The 20,827-nt window shown below is 45.3% G+C and overlaps 1 protein-coding gene across 3 annotated transcripts in view; it reads left to right on the plus strand.

Moving 5' to 3' along the window:
• Positions 1–20,827, plus strand: part of Syne2 (spectrin repeat containing nuclear envelope protein 2) — a 302,588-nt gene that overhangs the window by 116,380 nt on the left and 165,381 nt on the right. For all 3 annotated transcript variants that reach the window (XM_060387664.1, XM_060387667.1, XM_060387666.1), the window contains exons 30-44: positions 213–814; positions 3,714–3,893; positions 4,964–5,114; positions 6,430–6,588; positions 7,625–7,786; positions 8,803–8,904; positions 10,089–10,289; positions 11,344–11,515; positions 11,952–12,064; positions 13,100–13,302; positions 14,321–14,440; positions 14,527–14,818; positions 15,857–16,008; positions 17,952–18,261; positions 19,319–19,483. In XM_060387664.1, coding sequence (XP_060243647.1) covers positions 213–814; positions 3,714–3,893; positions 4,964–5,114; positions 6,430–6,588; positions 7,625–7,786; positions 8,803–8,904; positions 10,089–10,289; positions 11,344–11,515; positions 11,952–12,064; positions 13,100–13,302; positions 14,321–14,440; positions 14,527–14,818; positions 15,857–16,008; positions 17,952–18,261; positions 19,319–19,483 — 3,084 coding nt within the window. The remainder of the gene's footprint in view (positions 1–212; positions 815–3,713; positions 3,894–4,963; positions 5,115–6,429; positions 6,589–7,624; positions 7,787–8,802; positions 8,905–10,088; positions 10,290–11,343; positions 11,516–11,951; positions 12,065–13,099; positions 13,303–14,320; positions 14,441–14,526; positions 14,819–15,856; positions 16,009–17,951; positions 18,262–19,318; positions 19,484–20,827) is intronic.

Consider the following 20,827-nt stretch of genomic DNA (forward strand, 5'->3'; position numbering starts at 1 on the left):
AGAAAGAAAGAGAGACAGACAGAGAGAGACAGACAGATAGAGACACAGAAACAGAGACAGACAGAGATAGGCAGGCAGACAGAGAGACAGAGAGAGTGCACACAAGAACATAGGTTCACGTACACAGGTGCTCATGCATGTGCCTGGGGTAGGAGATTCAACCCGGGGCTTCTCCTCCTGTTCTCACTGCCTTTTGTTTTTGTTTTGTTTAGGACAGGAGAGATTCTATAGCAAAGCAGATCAGAATATGTGCCAATCTGAAAGAGCCAAGTGACTCCGTACCGAGGGCGCTACACACGCTAGATCAGCGTGCAGTAGGGGAGATAGCGCTGACATGCAGACACCAGCTGGAGCTCGTGAACCAGAAGGCAGAGATGAGGGAAGCTGCCCTGGAGGCCCTGGAAGGCTTTTTGGCTTCTCTGAGAGCAGCTAAGCTCGCTGCTGAGCTCCCCGCAGACCCCCCTGCCTCCAATGCACCAGAACATGCTCTGGCGGGGAGAGCTATTGAGGAAGACCTCCTCCAGATGAGAGAGGAGGCCGGGCCTTTGGACGAACGCCTGAGGACGCTTGGCATCATCCTTAAAGATGCCGAGGGCCGGGAGAACACCACCTGTGAGGGACTTCTCCGTGCTTTGTCAGGAACGTCGCCAGCCGTGCGAGGCCGGAGTAAAGAGGAGGGTCTTACTGAGGACAGGAAGTTCCTGGAAGCTTGCAGCTCCAAAAATCACGAGCTCTTTAAAAACATCCAAGACATCCAGAATCAGATCGGTAAAATTGGCCTTAAGGATCCCACCGCTCCAGCTGTGAAGCATCGGTAAGAAAGAGTGGGGCTGTTTTCTGTCATCCGCGGTGACACTTGGCAGTCTTCTCAAATACTTCCCGGTCTTCCGTTTCTACCTCATCACCCTGGCCATTCAGTGTTCAGCATCCCTTTCGGCAGACTTTCACACAAACTTACTTCTTATTGATAAGGTTCCTCTACAGTTATCCATCCTTTCCTCCGTAGTGTGTCATGGACATGGGGGCAGTGGAGAGAGCCGGGGGTGAAGGACATAAGTTACTTTCCAGGTCCTTTGTTCTTCCCTGTGTGCATTGCGGCGTTCCCTGAAGCTCGGTGAAAACCTAGCAGGTCTCGCATAGTTCAGGCTTGCCTCACTTGCTCAGCAAAGGGGGCTCCACAGGGAAAGCATTATTGGCTCACAGTTTGGGGATTAAGAAGGTTATGGCAGGAAATCCTGGCTGTGGTCGCTCAAGGCAGGTGCCAACTTCGGTCAGGAAGCAGGGAGCCACGGATGTTATTGTAAAGCTCGCCTTCTCCTTTTGAATCGGTACAGGAACCCCAGCCCAGGGAATGATGCTGCCCACAGTTGGTGTGGGCCTTCACACCTCATTCACCCTACTCTAGATCATCCTGCGCAGCTGGGAGATAATTCTTGATCCCGTCAAGTTGACAGTGTCAGCCATGGCAAAATGAAAGGGACAGTAGTAGAAGGCCAGAGGTCATCGTGTGTCCCTGGACTTCCCTGGTTCTTTGCTGGTCCCCTCCCCTCCCAGCAGGATTAGAGGGGCACTGAGTTTAAAGAGGCATTTGCGTGGATTGATTGGGGTTGGCGGTATGCACGCCATTTTAATGTCAGCGTTCAGAATATGTCTGCCAGCGCGCAAGTCCTGAGGTATTAGCAGGAGTTACTCGTGTAGAACCTTCCTCTTCTTCCAATGCCTTTTCCACTCTCTACCACTTTAGCTTCTTTGGCTTGGTGGTTTCTTTGGAGTTGTTTTTGTTTTTGTTTTTTAGCTGACCCAAGCCCCTTAAGAATAGTTAAATATGCCGCTTCCCTCCAAAAATTGCCCCCCAGGCCTGATGAGACTTTCATCCTTACTGCCCCAGTTTGTAATGAGGTATTGAACCAATCATTTGTGTGGTTATTACTTCAATAAATTTTAATTATGTGTTCACCAAAAAGTAATGGATATTAATGTATTCATTAAGAGCCATGTGTTTACAAATGAAAATTGCATATTCAGGTAGCTATGAATAGAACAGATATATATTCTGTGCTAGTCACAGTTTTGGGGATTGGGAATCCAGCAGTTAACCAAGTAGAAAGTTCTTGACTTTTCTAGAGCTTAGCGCCTGGGTCAGATTAGCTATATCGTGTCACTGGTGATTAAACCCAAGGTGACATTGCTCAATAGGGAAAGGAGAGTCATAACTGAAGGGTGAGCGATCAGAGACAGAAGCACTGTGAACATTCCATGTGCATTGGATAAAATATAAGAGCAGCCTCAGCACTACTTGGAGAAAGAGCCTTCTAGGCCAAGGGATCAGCTGCTGAAAGTCCAGGTATGATGGTGAAAGAGGCAAAAAAGTACAGTGCTGAGGGGATTGGGTTTAACTCATATGGGGCTATGGTGTGACCTTGGCTTTCTCTTTGAGTGACCTGGATGCCATTAGAAGGTTCTAAGCAGCAGGAAGTGATGTGGTTCAAGCCACAACTGGTTCTCTATGGCTGATATACCAAAAATAGACAATGGGAGCTGGGAAGATACTATCCAGGTGAGGGAGGGATGGTGTTAGCATGAACCAGCGGTGAGGGAGAGAATGTTTAGGTGCTGTGTTTTTTCCAAGGTTTGACCTGAGCAGCTAGAAGAATGGAGTTAGCAGTAATACATGAGAAAGACTGACCTTTCCCAGCTACGGGATGACGGATCTGGTGTGCTTCCTTTTAGAAATGATAGATTTGAAGTACCTGTCTGACCGATGGCCATCTCGGCATGACTTAAAGATGAATGATGTCAGGAGAAAGGTCTGAGCTAGAGGTGCACATTTGGGTCTTCAGTTGCTGTTGAAGGTCATGGGGTTGACTGAACTTGCCAGAGAACTGAGTTTAGATGACAAGAGAAGAGGTCCAGGTCGTACCTCCAAGGGTGCTTTGTGAGATCAGGGCAACAAGGAAGAAAGAACCAGCTGAAGATTGGGGGTGGCAGGGAGATCAGGAGCGACTTGGGAGCTTTACCAAGTGACCACCCTCGTGTGATGTTGCTGGCCAGTGGATGAGGACGAAGACCTAGACTGGGGGTCTCAATTGCAGTTTGGGTGAAGGCATAAGGAGGGGAAGCGTTGTCAGAGTGGGTCCCAGGGCGAATTGGAGGCGAGGAGGAAGAGCCTGAGCTGTTTGCAGTTTACAATGGAGTTCTTTTCTCCAGGATTGTCTTGCAGGATAAAGCCTTGGTGACATGGCTCCTTTTTCACCTGGGAGAGCTTTTTGTACTGTGTGGTACCCCGCTGTCCCTCCTCCGTAGTCCCCACCCTTTCCGGGAGGCCTCGCTTTGTTTAACCACTTATCTGTCTATAACATGCTGTTCTTCACATCCCCACACACGTTCTGTCTGTTTTCTCTCGTGTGTATGTACACACACGTATGTTCACCAAAGGGGGAAATGTTTTTGCTTATAGTTTTGTGTATTTATTATGTTTAATTAAAATGCTAAATAGCATTCTGGTAACGCAGGGAGCCCTCTGATCTCTGAGATGCGAGGGTACATTTCTGTGCCTATTATACAAGAATTCTTTCATAGTAAGAGTGCTTAATTTTGCCATTAATCTCCTGAGGACAAACGAAAGCACCCTCCTGACATTTCCCATGTTTGTGTTGAATCAACTTGGTTAACAATTGGCTAATACACTTTTAAAACATGATTCCACACTCAAGGAAGAAGTCATTACTCAGGCTGGATAAGGACCTGGATGGACTTGAAGAGGAGAAGACGCGCATACAAAAAATGGCTAACTCTCTCCCGCAATTCAAAGATGGCAGAGAGAAAGTAGTGATTCAACAGTGTCAAGACACAGCGTCCTTGTGGGAGAATACGAAAGGCTCTGTCACAGAGAGGTAAGAGGAAAATCCCTTCTGCATCTGAAGATGCTTCTGTGTAACCAACCTTCTGAAGTGTTTGTTTTGGAAGCACGTCCCCCTGGACCCAGGTGCAAATACAGAGCATCACACTGGTGCTCACAGCCCAACATCTGTCACGTGGAGTTCTGGCACTCCTGACAGTGCCCACCTCTGTGGCTGGGGCCGCTTCCCTCCCTGTCTCCTTCAGGAAGCACACGACCTGTTTGTGGGATGTTTCTGAGACAGTATTCATCTTCCCTTAAGACTTTGGACTCTCATGGTCCTTTCTCTACTCTCTCTTCAGCATGCCCTGCGTGCGAAGGGAACCTGTATATACCGAAGCCATGATAAAGCCAGTCTGTGGCACATGATCTAATCTTACTTCATAGACCATAGAGCCTTCTCTAAAGTCCTAGGACTAATTAGTACCTAGTTATACTGGAAACCAAGTCAATTGCTACGTTTGCTGAGCTATTTTACTTTCCAAAGAGGGCTGAGCTGAGGATGAGTAGAAGAGAGACTCCCATATGTGAGCTGTGCAATAATCTGATTTAAAATAATCTTCGAGAATGCTAGAAAGGGGCTCAGTCTTCCAAAGGGTCTTGTGGTTGACGAGACCGAAATGCCGGTTCTCCAGTTGTGAGTCCTGTATCTCTCCTCAGAGCTTACATGTATTGGCATGTAATCCTGTGTATCTTTCCAGAGCTTACGTGTGTTAACACAATTAATAAAAGTACGAATCTGAGCCAGGTGTGGTGCCACATGCCTTTAATCCCAGCACTTGGGAGGCAGAGGCAGGTGGATCTCTGAGTTTGAGGCCAGCCTGGTCTACGAAGCAAGTCTAGAACAGCCAAGACCACACAGAGAAATCCTGTCTTTTAAAAAAATAAAAACAAAAACAAAACAAAAAGTACGAATCTGGTAATTATTTATTTATACAGCCTATTTGCTGCATCATCATTATTGGTAACCTAATTAAGCCATGTGTGGAAAGGGAAAGTCCTTTTGTGCCTCTTGAGTCGCACAGTGTTATTTTCAGGCTGTTTCCCTCCTTTTTTCTTACATAGCCTTGAGCAGTGCGGAAGCGTTCTGGAGCTGTTGAAACAATACCAGAATTTTAAAAACAACTTGACAGCTTTGATTCAAAAAGAAGAGGGCATCATCTCCCAGCAAGCTTCCTACATGGGAAAGGACAACCTGAAGAAGAAGATAGCCGAGGTAAGCTCTTCTCTCAAAGGAGCTGTCGAACACGCAGACAGGGCTGAGTTGCCCAGCAGTGAAGAGATGTTATGAAAGGAATGAGCTTTGAAACTTGGTTTAAAAGACTGTGGTGGTGACTGTTTCACTGGATAGTTAAAATTCATCAGATCGGTCACTACAGATAGATAGAAATCGGTTTCCAAACTAGTACCAGGTTCCTTCGGTCTGGGCCTTAGCACTGGGACTGTGGCTCTCTCTGCCAGAGGCTGGGACTCATCCGCCGCCCCTGTGTAGGGCTGTAAAGGGCCCTTGCCCCAGGCCTATAACTGAGAAGAAACCTGAGCCCCCATGCAGGCATGAGAGATGAAGATGGTGGGAAACCCCCTCTGTTTCTCACAGGCGAGGAGGACGTCACAATTCCCGTGCTCACTTTCTGTGGAGATGTGCTGGCCCAGTCTCCCGGTCGGTCGCCCATCTGTGTTGGTGGCTTCACTAATCCCAGCTCCGTAGGCTAGGGAGAACAACATCTTTTGGACACTAGATGTCATTATTTTCTATGAATTTACGTGGTTGGGAAGGAGTGGACCGTGTTCTTTCTCTACAGCTTCGGAACGATGTCTTTCCCACTGGCTCGTGAGCCAACTGCAGGGCTGTCAAGATGCCACAAGCGCACATGACATGTAGTTCTCTTGATGCATTTGATTGTTCGAAAGTTGTTTTATTGAACTCCCTAGTTCTTTTTAAATGGACTTTTGATTAAGTAATTAATCAGTTTTATGTGGATGGGTGTTCTGCCCGCACAGATGTCTGTGTACCTCATACTTACTGCCCATGGAAGCTAGAAGGTGTTGGATCTCCAGGACCTGGAGTTATAGGCAGTTGTGGGCTGCCGTGTGGGTGCGGAGAATTGAACCAGGGTCTTCTGAAAGAGCAGCCAGTGACCTTAACAGCTGAGCCATCTCTCTAACTCCCTGTTCTTCCCATTTCTAACAACAGGCCGGTGGGAAAGCAGAACAGTTACACTCTATTTATGATCTTCTTTGTGTGTTTCACATTTATTTCCTGAGATTTGAGAGCGCACGAATGCCACAGAACACACGTGAGGGATAAGTGGTGGAAGGGGAGTCATTTGTCCTTTCACGGGGGAGGGGGGTCCTGGGATTGAACCCATGGCTTGCTTGGGAACAATGACCTTTACTCCACTTATCCATCTTGCTGGTGATTTCTTTTAGGTTGAATAATAATAAAACAACCAGAATTGTTTTCCCAGTTGCCTCTTTCTATTTGTATGTTTTGACTATGTAAAAAACAATTTTTCTTTCTTTTTTTACAGATTGAAACTGTCAAAGAAGAATTCAGTGAACATTTGGAAGTTGTAGACAAGATAAATCAGATTTGTAAAAACCTCCAGTATCACCTAAATAAAATGAAAACCTTTGACGAGCCTCCCTTTGAAAAAGAGGCGAACGCCATTGTGGATAGATGGCTTGATGTATGTGATCAGTTAATTAAAACTTCTGTTTCATAACAAATTGATATTCGGGGATAATGTCTTTGGTATTCTCATAATACTTAAAATTTAAGCTGTTGTTCTTTGTAAAAAAAAAAAAAGTAATATTATAACTTAGGAATTTCATCTCACAGTTAGACATTACTAACAAATGGGACTTTAGTATTCTGGATTTCGCGCGCGCGCACACACACACACGCATATCTACCAGATGTGGTAGTGTAGACCTTTAATCCTAGCATTTGGGAGGTAGTGACAAAAAGATAATGAGGTGAAGGCCAGGCCAAGCTTCATGAGAGCCTGAGTCAAAAGAAATAAAAACACCCAGCCACGCTGGTGTGTGCTGTTCATACAAGGCATGTTGATCTCTGTGCACTCTAGGCCAGCCTGGTCTACGTAGACTTCAGCTCATCCAAGGCTTCCTAGTGAGTGTCTGTCTCAAAAAAGAAGCAAAGCTTTAAAACTTGTACTCAACATATTAAAAAATAAATTAGTCAACATGGCCTTTCATGCAAAGGGTCTTGATATTTAACCATATGGTTGATGAATTTGTACTGGTTTGTTATTCTTGTGAGTTACAAACTAGGAGTATTTGTACTTTCTGTAATTAATTAGATAATTTTTGTTTGTTTGTTTATCAAGACAGGGTCTTGCTACGTAGCTCAGGGTAGGTTTTAATTTACTCTGAATTCCAGGATGGCCTTAGACTTGCACTGAGATTCTTAATCCAGTGCCTGGATTAGAGCCATGTCCTACCATGCCCTTCTTGAGACAGAGCCTTATCTAGTCGGCTGGCCTCAAGCTCACAGTTGCTTTAAATTACATATATGCTATACCGAATCAGCTGAGATTTTTTTTTAAAAGAGTGATGGCAACATGACACATGAAAGTAATTTTTTGTTGTTGATGAATTGAACAAGTTAGCTACTTTCAAAATACATTTTATTTCAAAACAAGTGAATGAAACAACGTTTTCCACACCTGTGCCCATTTTTTTTCTTTTCCCCATCGGTTGTAGATAAATGAGAAGACAGAAGAATACGGTGAAAATCTTGGGCGAGCGCTGGCCCTGTGGGACAAACTTTTCAACTTAAAAACCAATATTGACGAGTGGACTGAAAAGACCCTTGGGAAAGTGGAGTCACATGAGCTGACGGAGGAGGACAGAGAAAAGCTGAAGGTAACTCAACCGGGTTAAGATAGCTGCCTTGCTATGGAGATCCGAATGTTGCATTTGCTTTGTTACAGCACAGAGGAAACTTCCAATGAGATAACATATTGCTTTCCATATCCCGTGAGGGCTCTGAACTCTATTGATTGCCCCGTGAAATCCAGGCGGATGTATACATTTACCGTTCATCTGGGGTTCACAGACACCCACGGGCTTTGTGCACACAGGGATTGTGGGTGAGGAGGGATTACAACAAGAAGGAAGCTGGTTTCTAAACAGTGCTCTCAGCGTGGCGTTCAGAAAGAGTCTGAGTTGCCTCTTTTGATTGTGGGAAGAATTGTTTCTGTCCTCACTGGGTACAGCTCAGAGGGAGAGCACCTGTCTTGCCTGGTTGAGGCTCCACGTTCAGTTTCTACATCATTTAATGTCATTAATCTGCAAGATGTCTTTCTAGATTAGAGAACATCTGGCAGTTAAAAGTGACTCAGTGTAGTCTAAAAAACTATGTGTATGTATCCCATTATCTCCCAAATTCTTGCATTTTATTCAATTTTTAATTCATGTATTTTTTTTCTACATGCTGGGAAAAGTTTTTAAAATGTGAGGTCACTTTCCAATTTCCTGGACCCTTAGGTTATAAAATGAGTCATCGCTAAGAATCTTTTAGATGTGTCTTAAATTGTAGATTATCTGAAAGTGTGATGTCAGGAATTGTAAACGGCCAGCCTATGGGCCGGGTACATTTAGAATTTGTATATCCATAGCCAAGACATCGGCCATGCTCTTCAGCCATGCCAGAGCCTCGTGGCACAAATCTTACTCTAACTGGTTGTCCCGAAAGGAGAATGCTTCCCTTGGCTGTCATTTGCCTCACCCCTAAGGCTTTTGGGTTTGTTACTCTCCGGAACATTATTAAAACAAAGGAGTAGAAGAAACACTTTGTTTTAAGTTTCTGTCCATCAACAATAATAACCCTAGGTGCCTGAAAGTAAGATGGGCTAATGATGTTTTCCCTTCTATTATAGGAAGAGCTAAAAGTCCATGAAGAGCAAACTTCAGAATTTTCCAGGAGAGTGGCTGACATTCAGTTGCTGCTTCAGAGTAATGAGAAACCGCTTGAACTGCAGGTATGGGAATTTTGCTTCAATGAAAGATTCTCTCTACCTTCCAAAATAGCATCTATAACCCACACATTCCGAATTCAAATGGAAAATGAAGTCAGAATGGTTACTTGTTTGCACTCAATTAAAAATGTAAGTGTCAGCCTAGGCAGTTATGTGGTCTGCATTCGGCGTGATAATATTATGTGCTTGGACTCTTCTCTCCTTTTTGCTCTCTACATGCCCAGTGTATGGAGGAGAAATCGTGGCTGTGTTTCCACACAAAGTGACAGTGGTTCCCTGTGTGTGTTGGGGGGAGGAGACTATGTCTGGAGAGGTCCCTGGGGGTCCCTAACCGAGGGATGTGGAGAGAAATTGCCTCGACTGTGATTTTTCTGTGGTGTGAAAAGATTTATCTCAGTGTCATTTAGACGAAGGGCTGTCTGTAGTGTTTATATAGGAGATCTTGGCCAGGCTTTGTGGCTAGCACCTTGTCTGTACAGCCTACTAGTTTTGTGATCCATCTCCTTCAGTCTGTCTATGAAATGTTCACGCCTCCTGCTGAACATGTAAAAAGTAGCCAGTGATAGCCAGGGAAGCGGTGCATGCCTGTAAGCCCAACAGGTGGGGTCTGGGGTAAAGCAGGGCAATCATGAGTTTGGAGACTAGTATGGACTAGGTAATGAGATCCGGTCTCTCAATGAAACAAGGCCATTTAAGTGGCTGTCTGTACATTTTAATATCACTTACATGTTTGGAAATAGTTTTTTTCTCATGAGTGCCGTAACATTTCAGTTTGCATGCTAGATACAATGTATTTTGGGAGGAGGATTCCAGTTAGAAAATGTCAATTTCTGTTTTTTTGTTTTGTTTTTGTTTTTCCGTATAGTTCTTATTTCTTCTTGTTTGGTTGTTTGGGTGGTTTTTTGAGACAGAGTTTCTCTGCACAGGCCTTGCTGACCTGGAACTCACTCTGGAGACCAGGCTGGCTTCCAAGATCTGCCCAGCTCTGCCTCCCAAGCACAGGGACTAAAGGCCTGCGCCACCACACCCGGCTTTGGTTCCTGTTACTGTTGCTGTCTCGATATAGAACAATGTGGCAAGAATGTACTTCACTCCTAGCGCTGTCACCTTTCTCTGTAGCAAGCAGGTGGCTGAGGCGTGCTGAGACAGGGCTCCTTACCGCAGGGTCGTGGGTCTTGTCATTTCAGGTCATGGAGTCCTCTGTCCTAAGCAAGATGAAAAATGTCCAAAGGCGTGTCACAGGAGAATCCAATAGCTGTGTGCCCAGTGGAAACACAGCTGAGCTGAGGGAGGACCTGGACCAGGCCAAGACCCGGATGGGGATGACAGAGTCCCTCCTGAACGCCTTGTCTCCCTCCGATAGCCTGGAGATCTTCACAAAACTTGAGGTACCACCTGGTTGCCCATCTCCTGTGCTCACATCTACTGTCACACTCTTTTATATATATATTTGCGGTACTAGTGATTAAACCTAGTTCATATTAGGCAAGTGTCCTACCACTGAGATATCTTTAACACTTAGTTTTGGGGATCTTGGCCTTCTGTAGTTAGTGAAAGTAGAGTAGGGGAGGAAGCTTATTTCTAAAAAGAAAGAGAGAAGGGAAGGCAGGCCAGCCAGAAAAATAGTATTGTGGGTCAGTGAGCTAGCTGAGAAAATGCCCAAGCCTGATGGCCGGAGTTCGACATTTCACACGCAGTCACTGCATACAGTGGCACCAACACACACATCAAATGAACAAGTGTAAAAAAAAGTAAATTGCATTGTACTATAAATTGACTGTGAAATATGAAGCAAAGCCACTCCATTGAAAATTGTCAGGGTGGGGTTGGAGAGGTGGGTCAGAGGTTAAGAGCACTGGCTGCTCTTTCCGAGGACCTTGGTTCAATTCCCAGCACCGACGTGGCAGCTCACAACTATCTGTAACGCCAGTTCCAGGGGATCGGGCACCTTCACACAGACACACACATAGGCAAAACATCAATGCACATAAAAATAAATAAATCTTCAAAAGAAAAGAAAATTGCCCGAGCTTAAGAAATAATGAAAATCTCTGAAGCCTGGGAGATGGCTTAGTTGTCAGTGTCCTTGACACGTAAGCAGAAGGACCCGAGTTCAGATCCCTAGCATCCGTGCTTTTATTAAAGAGCCAAGGATGGTAACCATGGTGCAGGGGGAACAGTGGTAAGAGAATCACTGGCCGGCTGACCAATCAGTGAGCCCCCAGTTCAGTGGTCTCAATAAAGATAAAAACAAATAATCACAGGAATGTGCAGAATAATCAGGAAGACATCCGAGGTTGACACGCGCTTGCACACATACAATAATGTGTATCCACCATTACATGCGCGTGCGCGCAGACGCAGCGGTAGTTGGGAGCCCGCGGGAGTCGGTTGAGGTGGGCCTCCCGAGGATGCAGTGACTGTGGTCTCTCCCGTGCTCAGGAGATCCAGCAGCAGATCTTCCAGCAGAAGCACTGCATGACGGTCCTGGAGAACCAAATAGGGTGCCTCACTCCAGAGCTCTCTGACCTGAAAAGGCAGTACGCGAGTGTCAGCGACTTGTTTAACACCAAAAAGAGCGCGCTGCAAGACCACTTCGCCACATTCCTAAATGGTAAGTGTGAGGCGTCTTGAACCTTGTTTTCGGCAATCTTGAGATATGAATATGCTAATAGCGCACCGTGGGCCCAAAGGCTGGTATGAACTCGGCTTGCACAGACTGTGTTTAAAGGAATAATATCTCAATAAATCCTTTGGGGAAACACTGTTAACGTCTAGTGTAAATACTGTCCGTTTCTTCAAGCCTCAGGTCTCTCATCCATCGCCACTGAGGACATATGGTCAGTGGGCCTGAGGGTGGGGTGTGCCTGTGAGCATGCTGCCCGTGCCCATGTCCTGTGTGTTTAGAAAGGTGTTTGTGCACAAAATACTCCATATTGTCCTCTCAGGGCTTTGCCCACCGCCATGGGAAGCAAGTTCCTCGTCCTCCGGGTATCAAGGTGTATGAATTCCTGTTGGAATACGTGGGACTTTTTTCTTTTCTCCTACAGAGCAGTGTAAGAACTTTAATGACTGGTTCAGCAGCGTCAAAGTGAATCTGCAGGAATGCTTTGAACCACCGGAAACAAAACCGAGCATGGAACAGAAGCTGCAGAAACTTTCTGTAAGATAACATATGCCCAAACTCACCAAGACTGAAACGTTTGGGGGAAGTCTCACTATGTTCTGTGGGGACCCTGAGGCCCCGTGTTCAAGCCGTTCTCCCACCTTCCTCTCTCACCCGTCAGCTGGGGCCTCTGGCTCGGGTTAGACCAGACATTGTGTTCTTTTTGCTGTTTTGTTATTTTTTGAGACAAGGTTTCTTTGTGTGGCCTTGGCGTAAACAGGCTGGCCTCGAACTCACGGAGATCCACCTGCCTTTGCCTCCCCAAGGGCTGGGATTACAGGCGAGTGCTGCCTGCCGGGCTGATACGTTGTATTTTTAAGCTTGTTAGTAGCCCCAGGCACCTCCCCGTCCATGGGTATTCAAGTTCTTTATATAAAATGTTGTAGTGTTTCCATATACCCTGTACATGCTCTCCTGTGTGACTCTTGCTATTGTTTGATGGTCCCCAAGTCCCTCTGTTGAGGTCCTGTATGCTTGGAAAGGTGTTTGCGCAAACCACGCACCACATCACTCTCTGTACTTAACTGGCCTCAGCACCGGGCTTCAGAATGTCCCCGTGCCATTAATGTTCTCACTCTCACTTTTGCTCATTTCACGGGCCTCAGAAATGGATGCCCAGACACTGAAACATGAACACGGGGATGAGGGGGAATTTGGGCAAAAGTAAGTGAAGAATAATCCTGTTCGCTTTCACACCGTGGATGGCCAGGAGGAGGATGAAGAAAGGATTTATGAGAACTGAAGCATTGCCAACATAGGAAACTTTAGCTTTTTCCATCTTGTTCCCTTGCAAACATCGTAGCGGTATTGCAGTATATTTGCTTGCTGTAGACCCGGGAAAGCCAGATGCAAATGCAAACACAGACACATACAAACAACAACAACGATACACACCTTCGCAGACACACCTCCATACTAGAGCTATTGGACATGACCCGGCACTGGAACCAGCCGTGTCTTCCTAGCCCAAACTGGTGGCAGACACTTTGTGACTTCCCTGTAGACGTAACCGACTTTGTGTTATTTCTTAAGGATTTCTTGACTCTTGGAGGTGGAACTAGCAAAATACAGCCGATGGAGACTGTTCTACAGCACGTGGAGATGCTCCTCCCCAAAGCTCACGTGAAAGAGCTGGGCAGCTGGCTCAGGAGTCAAGGACTAGAATTAGAAAACATGGAATCCGTCTGCCAGGCCCGGGCAAGGGAGCTGAGGAGCTCCCTTCAGCAGCTGCTGAGGTGGGAAAGAAATGACATCTTCTCAGACTATTTCTGTAGTGATTTCCATGTGCTATATGCGCTGGGATATTCAAATTTTCCAAGTGGTATAGGCACAGTCGTTCCTTGCTGACTCTTGGGAACTGGTTCAGGGGACCCCTGTGGGTGCCCACGTCCTTTCTGTAAATTGCATGGTATTTGCAATACTTAATGCGCCTTCTTCCATGTACTTTATTTAAATCATCTGTAAATTAATTATAATAACTAGCACAGTGTAAGTGCTTTATAGATAGTTGTTATACTGTGTATTTAAGGAATACGGGCAAGAAAGGAAAAAGGCTGCACATATATTTCAATACAGATATAATTGGTTGTCAAATAATTTTGATCCATTTTCATCGTCATCCCATGGGTTTGGGACTCACTCTTACAGAAGTAAAGTATACATTTAAAAAATACCTGTTTTATGTGTGTAAGTGTTTGCCTTCATGTACGACTATATGCTACATGTGTGCCTGGTGCCCATGGAAGTCAGAAGAGCCTGTTGGAATTCCAGGAACTGGAGTTCAAGATGGTTATGAGCTGCCTTACGGCTGCTGGGAACTGAACCCAATTCTTTTGAAAGAGCAACAAGTGCTGAGCCGTTTCTCCAGCTCCTCTGCCCCTCCCCACACTGGTGTAACATCTAAGGCCTCACAGGAAGCATTGTCTTTGTGAGCTGTACTGGGAGGCACAGAACTCGGGTTCTGTGATAGGGGATATAAAACTTTAGGGGGCTCTTTGAGTTATCTAAAAAATGGCAATAGTTCAGAAAAGAGTCCAAACACTGTTTCTTGGTTTGTCAGTTTCCTGTAGTTGTTTGGTTCTTTGCCTTCTTCAAGTCTATTGCAATATCGGCAGTAATTATGTAAGTCTGGCTATGTATCAGTTTACTTAAAAAAAAAAAAAGCAGTAAAATCTAGTTGACACATCAGCATCCTGTTGTTGGCACAGCCATCTTTTCTTATGTCATATTCTGATCGGAAAATTGGTCTTGTAGATTGGAAGATGAATGCAGAAGCCTAAGTAAGTGGCTGACTAATCAAGAAGAGAATTGGAAAGAAATGGACGCATCAGGAAAGAGAACGGATCTGTTTTACCAACTTTTAACTAGGAAGAGGTATGGCAGTCTTGATAGAAATGTGTTATTTGGGAGTGTTCTCCACTAGGCTCCAATAAACTGTCAATGATATTTGGAAATTACAGGGAGCAGTTTGAGGCTGTGGCCCAGCTGAATGACTCTCTGAAGGAGCTTGGGCTTACCGAAGGAGACGAGACAATCAAAGAATCAACACATTTGATTGATAGATACCAGACTTTATTGAGACAATTACATGAAATTGAGGAAGAGGATAAGTTACCACCTGCCGAAGACCAGAGCTTTAATGATCTTGCACAAGATGTAATTCACTGGATAAAGGAGATTAAAGAGTCCCTTATGGCTTTGAATTCATCAGAAGGCAAAATGCCACTCGAAGAAAGAATCCAAAAAATAAAGGTATAACCGTGGAAACCAAATTTGAGAGGTCAGAGTGAACTCTCATTTTGAAAAGCTTCAGAGGAAAACTGCAAAGATTTCTCTCTAATAGAAAATAAGATCACTGTGGGATGGCTGGAGAAATTCAAATTGCCGAGCTTATGGAAAAGGGTGGTGATGAGTCTGAAGTTAATTTAATGCATATGAAAGAGAAAAAGTATGTCCTCCTCTTCCAAGAGGCCAATGACCTGCTCCTCGCGATCCCTTTGTAGCAGGTAGAACTAAAGGCGTTAGAGAGAGCACAGCAGGCAGGGGTCTGGCAGGACACCAAGTCATCCATATCAGGAGAGGACCCAGCGGTGTGGAGGGTGGAAGCCTGTGAGTAGGCAACTGTGCTCATGAAGCTTTACTGGCTATACAGGGGGTATGAGGGGACAGGACAGTCTCCAGGGCTGCCTCTTTACCCAAGAGAGGGTCACAAATGACTTGTTAGAAACTGAAGAGGTAGCTGTGCAGGTGGGGGCATCATGGCATCCTTAGGGGCATCATGGCAGGAAGAAGCCATGGGGAGTAGTGAGCTGCTATGTAAGGGTTGCTAAGAATGAGTGCTCAGAGTCCCTGGGATACGTCTCCAGACACTATTTCACCGGACAGTGTGAGTCCTGAGTAGTTGCTGCCAAGACAAGAACTCAGTTTTAACAGAAGAAGGGGAGGAGACGGAGGAATGAGCTGACAGGAAGGGCCCCTTTCCTGTGAGAAGCGATGAGCCTCCTCTTAGGTGTGTAAAACGTCTGTTCAGGTTGCCGCCTCTGACTCTCCGGGCCAGGAAGGAAGGCCTGTCGGGGTTTTTGAAAATCAAGGGTGAGCAAGAATGCAGTTAGAAACCAACACTCCTTTATTAAGAATCAACTGTGTACATCTTTGGAGCACATATAAGATGAAACTGTTGTTATGAAATAGACTCTACAGCTAGCACCTTGGTATAAGCCTGACAAAAGGATCTCATAGCTTTTACCCGGAAGTAATTCAGCTGAAGTTACAGAACCTTTGTAATTTCAGGAAATCATTTTACTGAAGCCGGAAGGAGATGCCAGAATCCAGATGGTAACGAGACAGGCCGAACACTGTGAGGCCCCACTGGCCCAGGAGTCCCTCACGGATCTCAGGAACCAATGGGACAGCACGCTTCATCTCGCCAACACCTACCTCAGGTAAAGGCTGTCTGTTTTCCTCGCCCAGTGAAGCCGGAACACATGTCTTTCCTGCCACCTGGGTCTGGAAGAGATGGCTTGGTAGCCTCTCTGTGGCCCTGCTTAGGGTGGCTGACGCGTTGACCTGTGGGGCTTTAGGCAACAGAGTTTGTCTTCCCTCCATGCTCCTGTGCTGCAGCCTTCCCCCAAACAGCATCCGTACAGAAGACTATGGAATAATGACTCTCTCTAAATCTTATTCTAAGGAATTTCTTAGGAGTGTGTGTGTGTGTGTGTGTGTGTGCCAGCTTGTACCAAAACGCACATGTGGAAGTCAGAGGACAACCTGTACCCAGGTTTCTCTTTCCACCGTGTGGGTCCTAGGGATTGAACTTGTGTCATCAAACTTGGCTGCCAGCACCTTTCACCCTCGGAGCCATGCTGCTAGTTTCTCTTGTGAAAATTATTCTTCATATCATATCTTTTAAAAGCACCATATAATTTTTTATTAATTTTTTGAGGTTTTTACGTAATGTATTTCCATTTCGTTCACCTCCTGTTCCTCTCCCCCTCCTCTCAGATCCTCCCTTCACGTGTACATCCTCTCTCAAGTTTGCGTCTTTTTCTTTTCTCTTTATTTTTTAAAAAAGTAACTTCAGAGCAGGTCACAACGACACACGCCTGTAATCCCAGCGCTCAGGGAGGCAGAGGCAGGAGGATCTCTGTGAGTTCGGGGCCAGCCTGGTCTACAAAGTGAGTCCAGGACAGCCAAGGCTATACAGAGAAACTCTGTCTTGGAAAAGAAAAACAACAAAAATAACTTCAGAGTCCAGTTTGTGCTGTCCGTGTGCTCATGGATATGATGTGAGGCTGAGCAGGCAGGAACTGCACCCTGATAGAAAGCTGACCCCCCCTAAGAACCACTAACTGTCCATAGCTCTTCAGTTAGGGGTGGGGCTCATGAGCCCCTCTGCTTTTATGCTCGACCATGGCCTGACTTGATCTTGTGCTAGCAACTACAGCTCCCACGAGCTCAAGAGTGTAGGGGTCTTGTCATGTCCAGAAGAAGCTGTTTCGTTTGGCCCTACTTGACCACTGGCTCTTTAGAATCTTTCTGCCCCTTTTCCTGTAATGGATCCTGAGCCTCGGGTTACACTCACATCTAAAACAGTACATTTCTTGTTTGGAATTGAATCCGAATGGAAGCCTTCGTGTGTGCATGTTTGCTCTGTGTGTGTTTGCGCATGCATGAATATGTGTGGAGGCCAGAGGTCAACTTCTAACGATGGTCTTGGGCATGTCTACCTGGTTTTGGGGACATAGTTTCTCACTGGCATGGAATTGTTAGGCAGGCCAGCTGGACAGTGAGGCTTAGACATCCATCGCCTTCTCCTCTCTGGCACAGTGGTTATAGCATTGTTCTACTGAAGTTTTCATTTTCTTTTCTTCCTTCTTTCTTTCTTCCTTCTTTCTTCCTTCTTCCTTCCTTCCTTCCTTCCTTCCTTCCTTCCTTCCTTCCTTCCTTCCTTCCTTCCCTCCTTCCTTTCTTTCTTTCCATTGGTTCTAGGGATTGAACTCAGCTCTTCTTGCCTGCAAGGCAGGTACTTTACTGATCTGACCTCTCTCTCCAGCCCCACTTGTTTTAGTTTTATGGAAGTATAAAATAGGACTTTAGAGCACATTGCAGTGTGGTAAACATCGCTGGGACTAGTTAGAAATTAAAACATACTATTTTGTAAAAAATATTCATTGTATAACAAAAATTATCCCTTAGTAATAGTCAAATAATATCTGAGCTAAGCTTAATGCTGTTTGAAGGGCTGGAGAGTTAAGCTGCGTTCCTGGAAATAATATGCAGTTGTATTACTTTAGTGCCACTTACATCTAATGTATGCTGAGATAGAGTACGCAAAGTGCCCCTTCCTTTGCTTATTTTTACTTCTAAACTCTCTTGAAACATTTAGCCATCAAGAAAAGCTTGTGCTGGAAGGAGAGAAGTATTTGCAGAGTAAGGAGGACCTGAGGCTGATGCTCACGGAACTGAAGAAGCAGCAAGAAGCGGGCTTTGCTCTCCAACCCGGCTTGCCAGAGAAGCAAGCCCAGTTAAAAATTTATAAGAAATTCCTCCAGAAAGCCCAAGATTTGACATCCTTGCTGGAGGAGCTGAAATCTCAGGGCAATTACCTCTTGGAGTGCACTAAAAATCCTAGCTTCCGTGAGGAGCCGTGGCTGGAAATAAAACTCCTGCATGAAAGCCTTCTTCAGCAGCTCCAGGTGAGATGGGCAGAGAAAAGCCCAGCGCCTGCGGCAGTCAGGATTCTTAACGCGGAACTAGTGCTCGGGTGTTGTTCTCTTGCTGAGCCCAAGGCTTTCAGTGGGTTTCAGTGTTACATGAAAATGGCGACTCTCAAGAAGGCAGGAGTCACTATGGCGAGAGGAAGCCATTCTGTCTTGATTATGGTATTATTTCCCTTTGTTGAAATTCCCTTCCTCAGTATTGGATAACTTAAAGCTCCTTAGGAATTTCTACGAAGATGGTTATGTGACATTACCCACCCATCTTCCATGCATGCATGCATGCATCCATCCATCCATCCACCCACCCATCCACCCATCTATCCATCTGCTCATCCACTTCCCTGTCCATCTATCCATTCACTAACCCGCTCGTCCAGTTTGTCTATCTGTCAACAGATGCATCCACTCCTCCACCCACCTACCCGTCACCCACCCACCCTCCCACCCACCATCTACTCAGTCACCTACCATTTATCCACCCACTCATCTATCCATTCATCCGGAGTAGTAATTTCTATCAGTTGTCATGTTCTTGCCTCAGGTCTTTCCACACGATCTGCAATAGAACGAGTTGAGATGAGCTGTCCCCGTGGCCTAACAGAGTCCATTCTTTCAGTCAAACTGATTTTAATTCCTTAAACGTTGAAATCCAGTTTCAGTATAAGAGTCACCTGGGCACGAAATCCTGATTACCCAAAGGTGGGCTTGGGTTGGGAAGCCTGCTTGGATGGATCTTCTGTAGGTTACCTCTTGCCGGTATCTGCTTAAGGTGTGGTCTGTCGCGTCCTTAGCCCAGGAAGATCACCTGAAGATGGCCTTGCTTTTGAGTTACGATTCCTTTTCCCTGACACAGATTTGCCTTTTATCCTTAGGAAAGGATCCTGGAGTTAGGTTGCTCTCATGTTGTCTCATTTTGAGAGGCAAACTCTTTTGTTTTAAAGCAATAAATAGAGTAAATGTGAAACGTTGTAAAGTAAATCTGTGTGTGGGGGGGGACCCTTAATTTGTTAATTGTCAGTGGTTTTATTTTCAGGATTCTGTGCAGAAATTAGAGGGTCATGTTCAAGAACACAGTTCATACCAGGATTGCCTCGCAGACCTAAACAACACATTGGGTGACATCTCCAAGGAGTTTCTCAGCCTTTGTGATGACTCTGAGGACCAAATAACGGTTGAGGACAGAATGCAGAAATTACAGGTATTTAGCAATGTCCAAACATAATGCAATATTTTTTTGGGGGGTGGGGAATCAATATTCTTGACAACTTGACTTTTCATTGCCTTTGCCTAACAGTAATTCAGTACCTTTGATCAAGGAAAATCAGATGCTATTTAGAAAGCTCTTAGTAGTCTAGAAAAAAAAATGCTTCTCTAGTGGTCAAGTCCCTTGGTGAAGCCATTTGAACAGTGATTCAGCCTGTGACTCCTCATTGTCTTCATTTCAGAAACAATGTAATTCCACAGGATTCTGAAAAGCCGCAGAATGAAGGCAGATAGCTTGACACTGGGGAAATGTAGCAGTCTGCACCTTCCATCTTGGGTGAATGGGACTTGTATGCGCTTTGCCCTGTCTATTTTCATTCTGGTAGAGCCTGGAAGAGTCTCCTTTACTCTTTGTCCCGTATCAACCAGTCCTTTCTAAGAGAGGACCAACGCCCTTATCTGTGTCTGAAAAACACCTCTGGCTTTTGCACTGCTTGTGCATCAATGCAGCAAGCCCATATAGTGCCCTGTGTAAAATTAGCTTAATTTTAAATACTAGAATTTAGATTGATACGGGCATCCCAAATGACTCTTTATCCTCTTTGATACTTTCCATGGTTGAGGTACTCGTTCAGTATTTGAGTTTTGAAAAGCCTGACTCTTCCCTGTTTTTTTGAGACAGAGTCTCATCATATAGCTCCAGCTAGCCTAGAACTTGCTACATAGTCCAGGCTGGCCTTGAACTCAGAGATTCACCTGCTTCTGCCTCTCCGGTGCTGGCATTAAAGGCATATGCCACCACACCTGATGATTTACCTATTTTTATTTTCTATGTGTGAGTGTCTAGTGTGTGTGTGTGTGTGTGTGTGTGTGTGTGTTTGTATGTGTATGTGTGTGTGTGTATGTGTGTGTGTGTATATACCCTGTGTGTGCAATGCCCACAGGGGCCAGAAGAGGGAGTTGGATCTCTTGGGACTAAAGTTACAGATAGTTGTGAGCAGCCTTGTGGGCACTAGGAACAAACCTCAGGTCCTTTGGAAGAGCCGTCAGTGTTTTTAATCACTGAGCCTTCTCTCCAGCTCAGGAGGCGATATCTTAAATGAAATCTACCCAACAAACGCCTATGAACCGCCTCCTGTGTTTTACAAACTGTGCTATGAATATTTTCCTTATTATTGGCTGCAGACACCCTACATCTTAATGAAATCTATTACAGAACTTGATGTGGGGTGCCGCAGTGGTTTGAATGTTCCCCGAAGTTTCTTCTTCGAAGTATTGACACCTTTTTTTTTTTTTAAGTACATATTTTGTATTAATGAAAACAGGATACTTTGTGATT

This window comes from Meriones unguiculatus, chromosome 7 (assembly GCF_030254825.1).
Source record: "Meriones unguiculatus strain TT.TT164.6M chromosome 7, Bangor_MerUng_6.1, whole genome shotgun sequence".
In the NCBI taxonomy this organism is placed as follows: Eukaryota; Metazoa; Chordata; class Mammalia; order Rodentia; family Muridae; genus Meriones; species Meriones unguiculatus.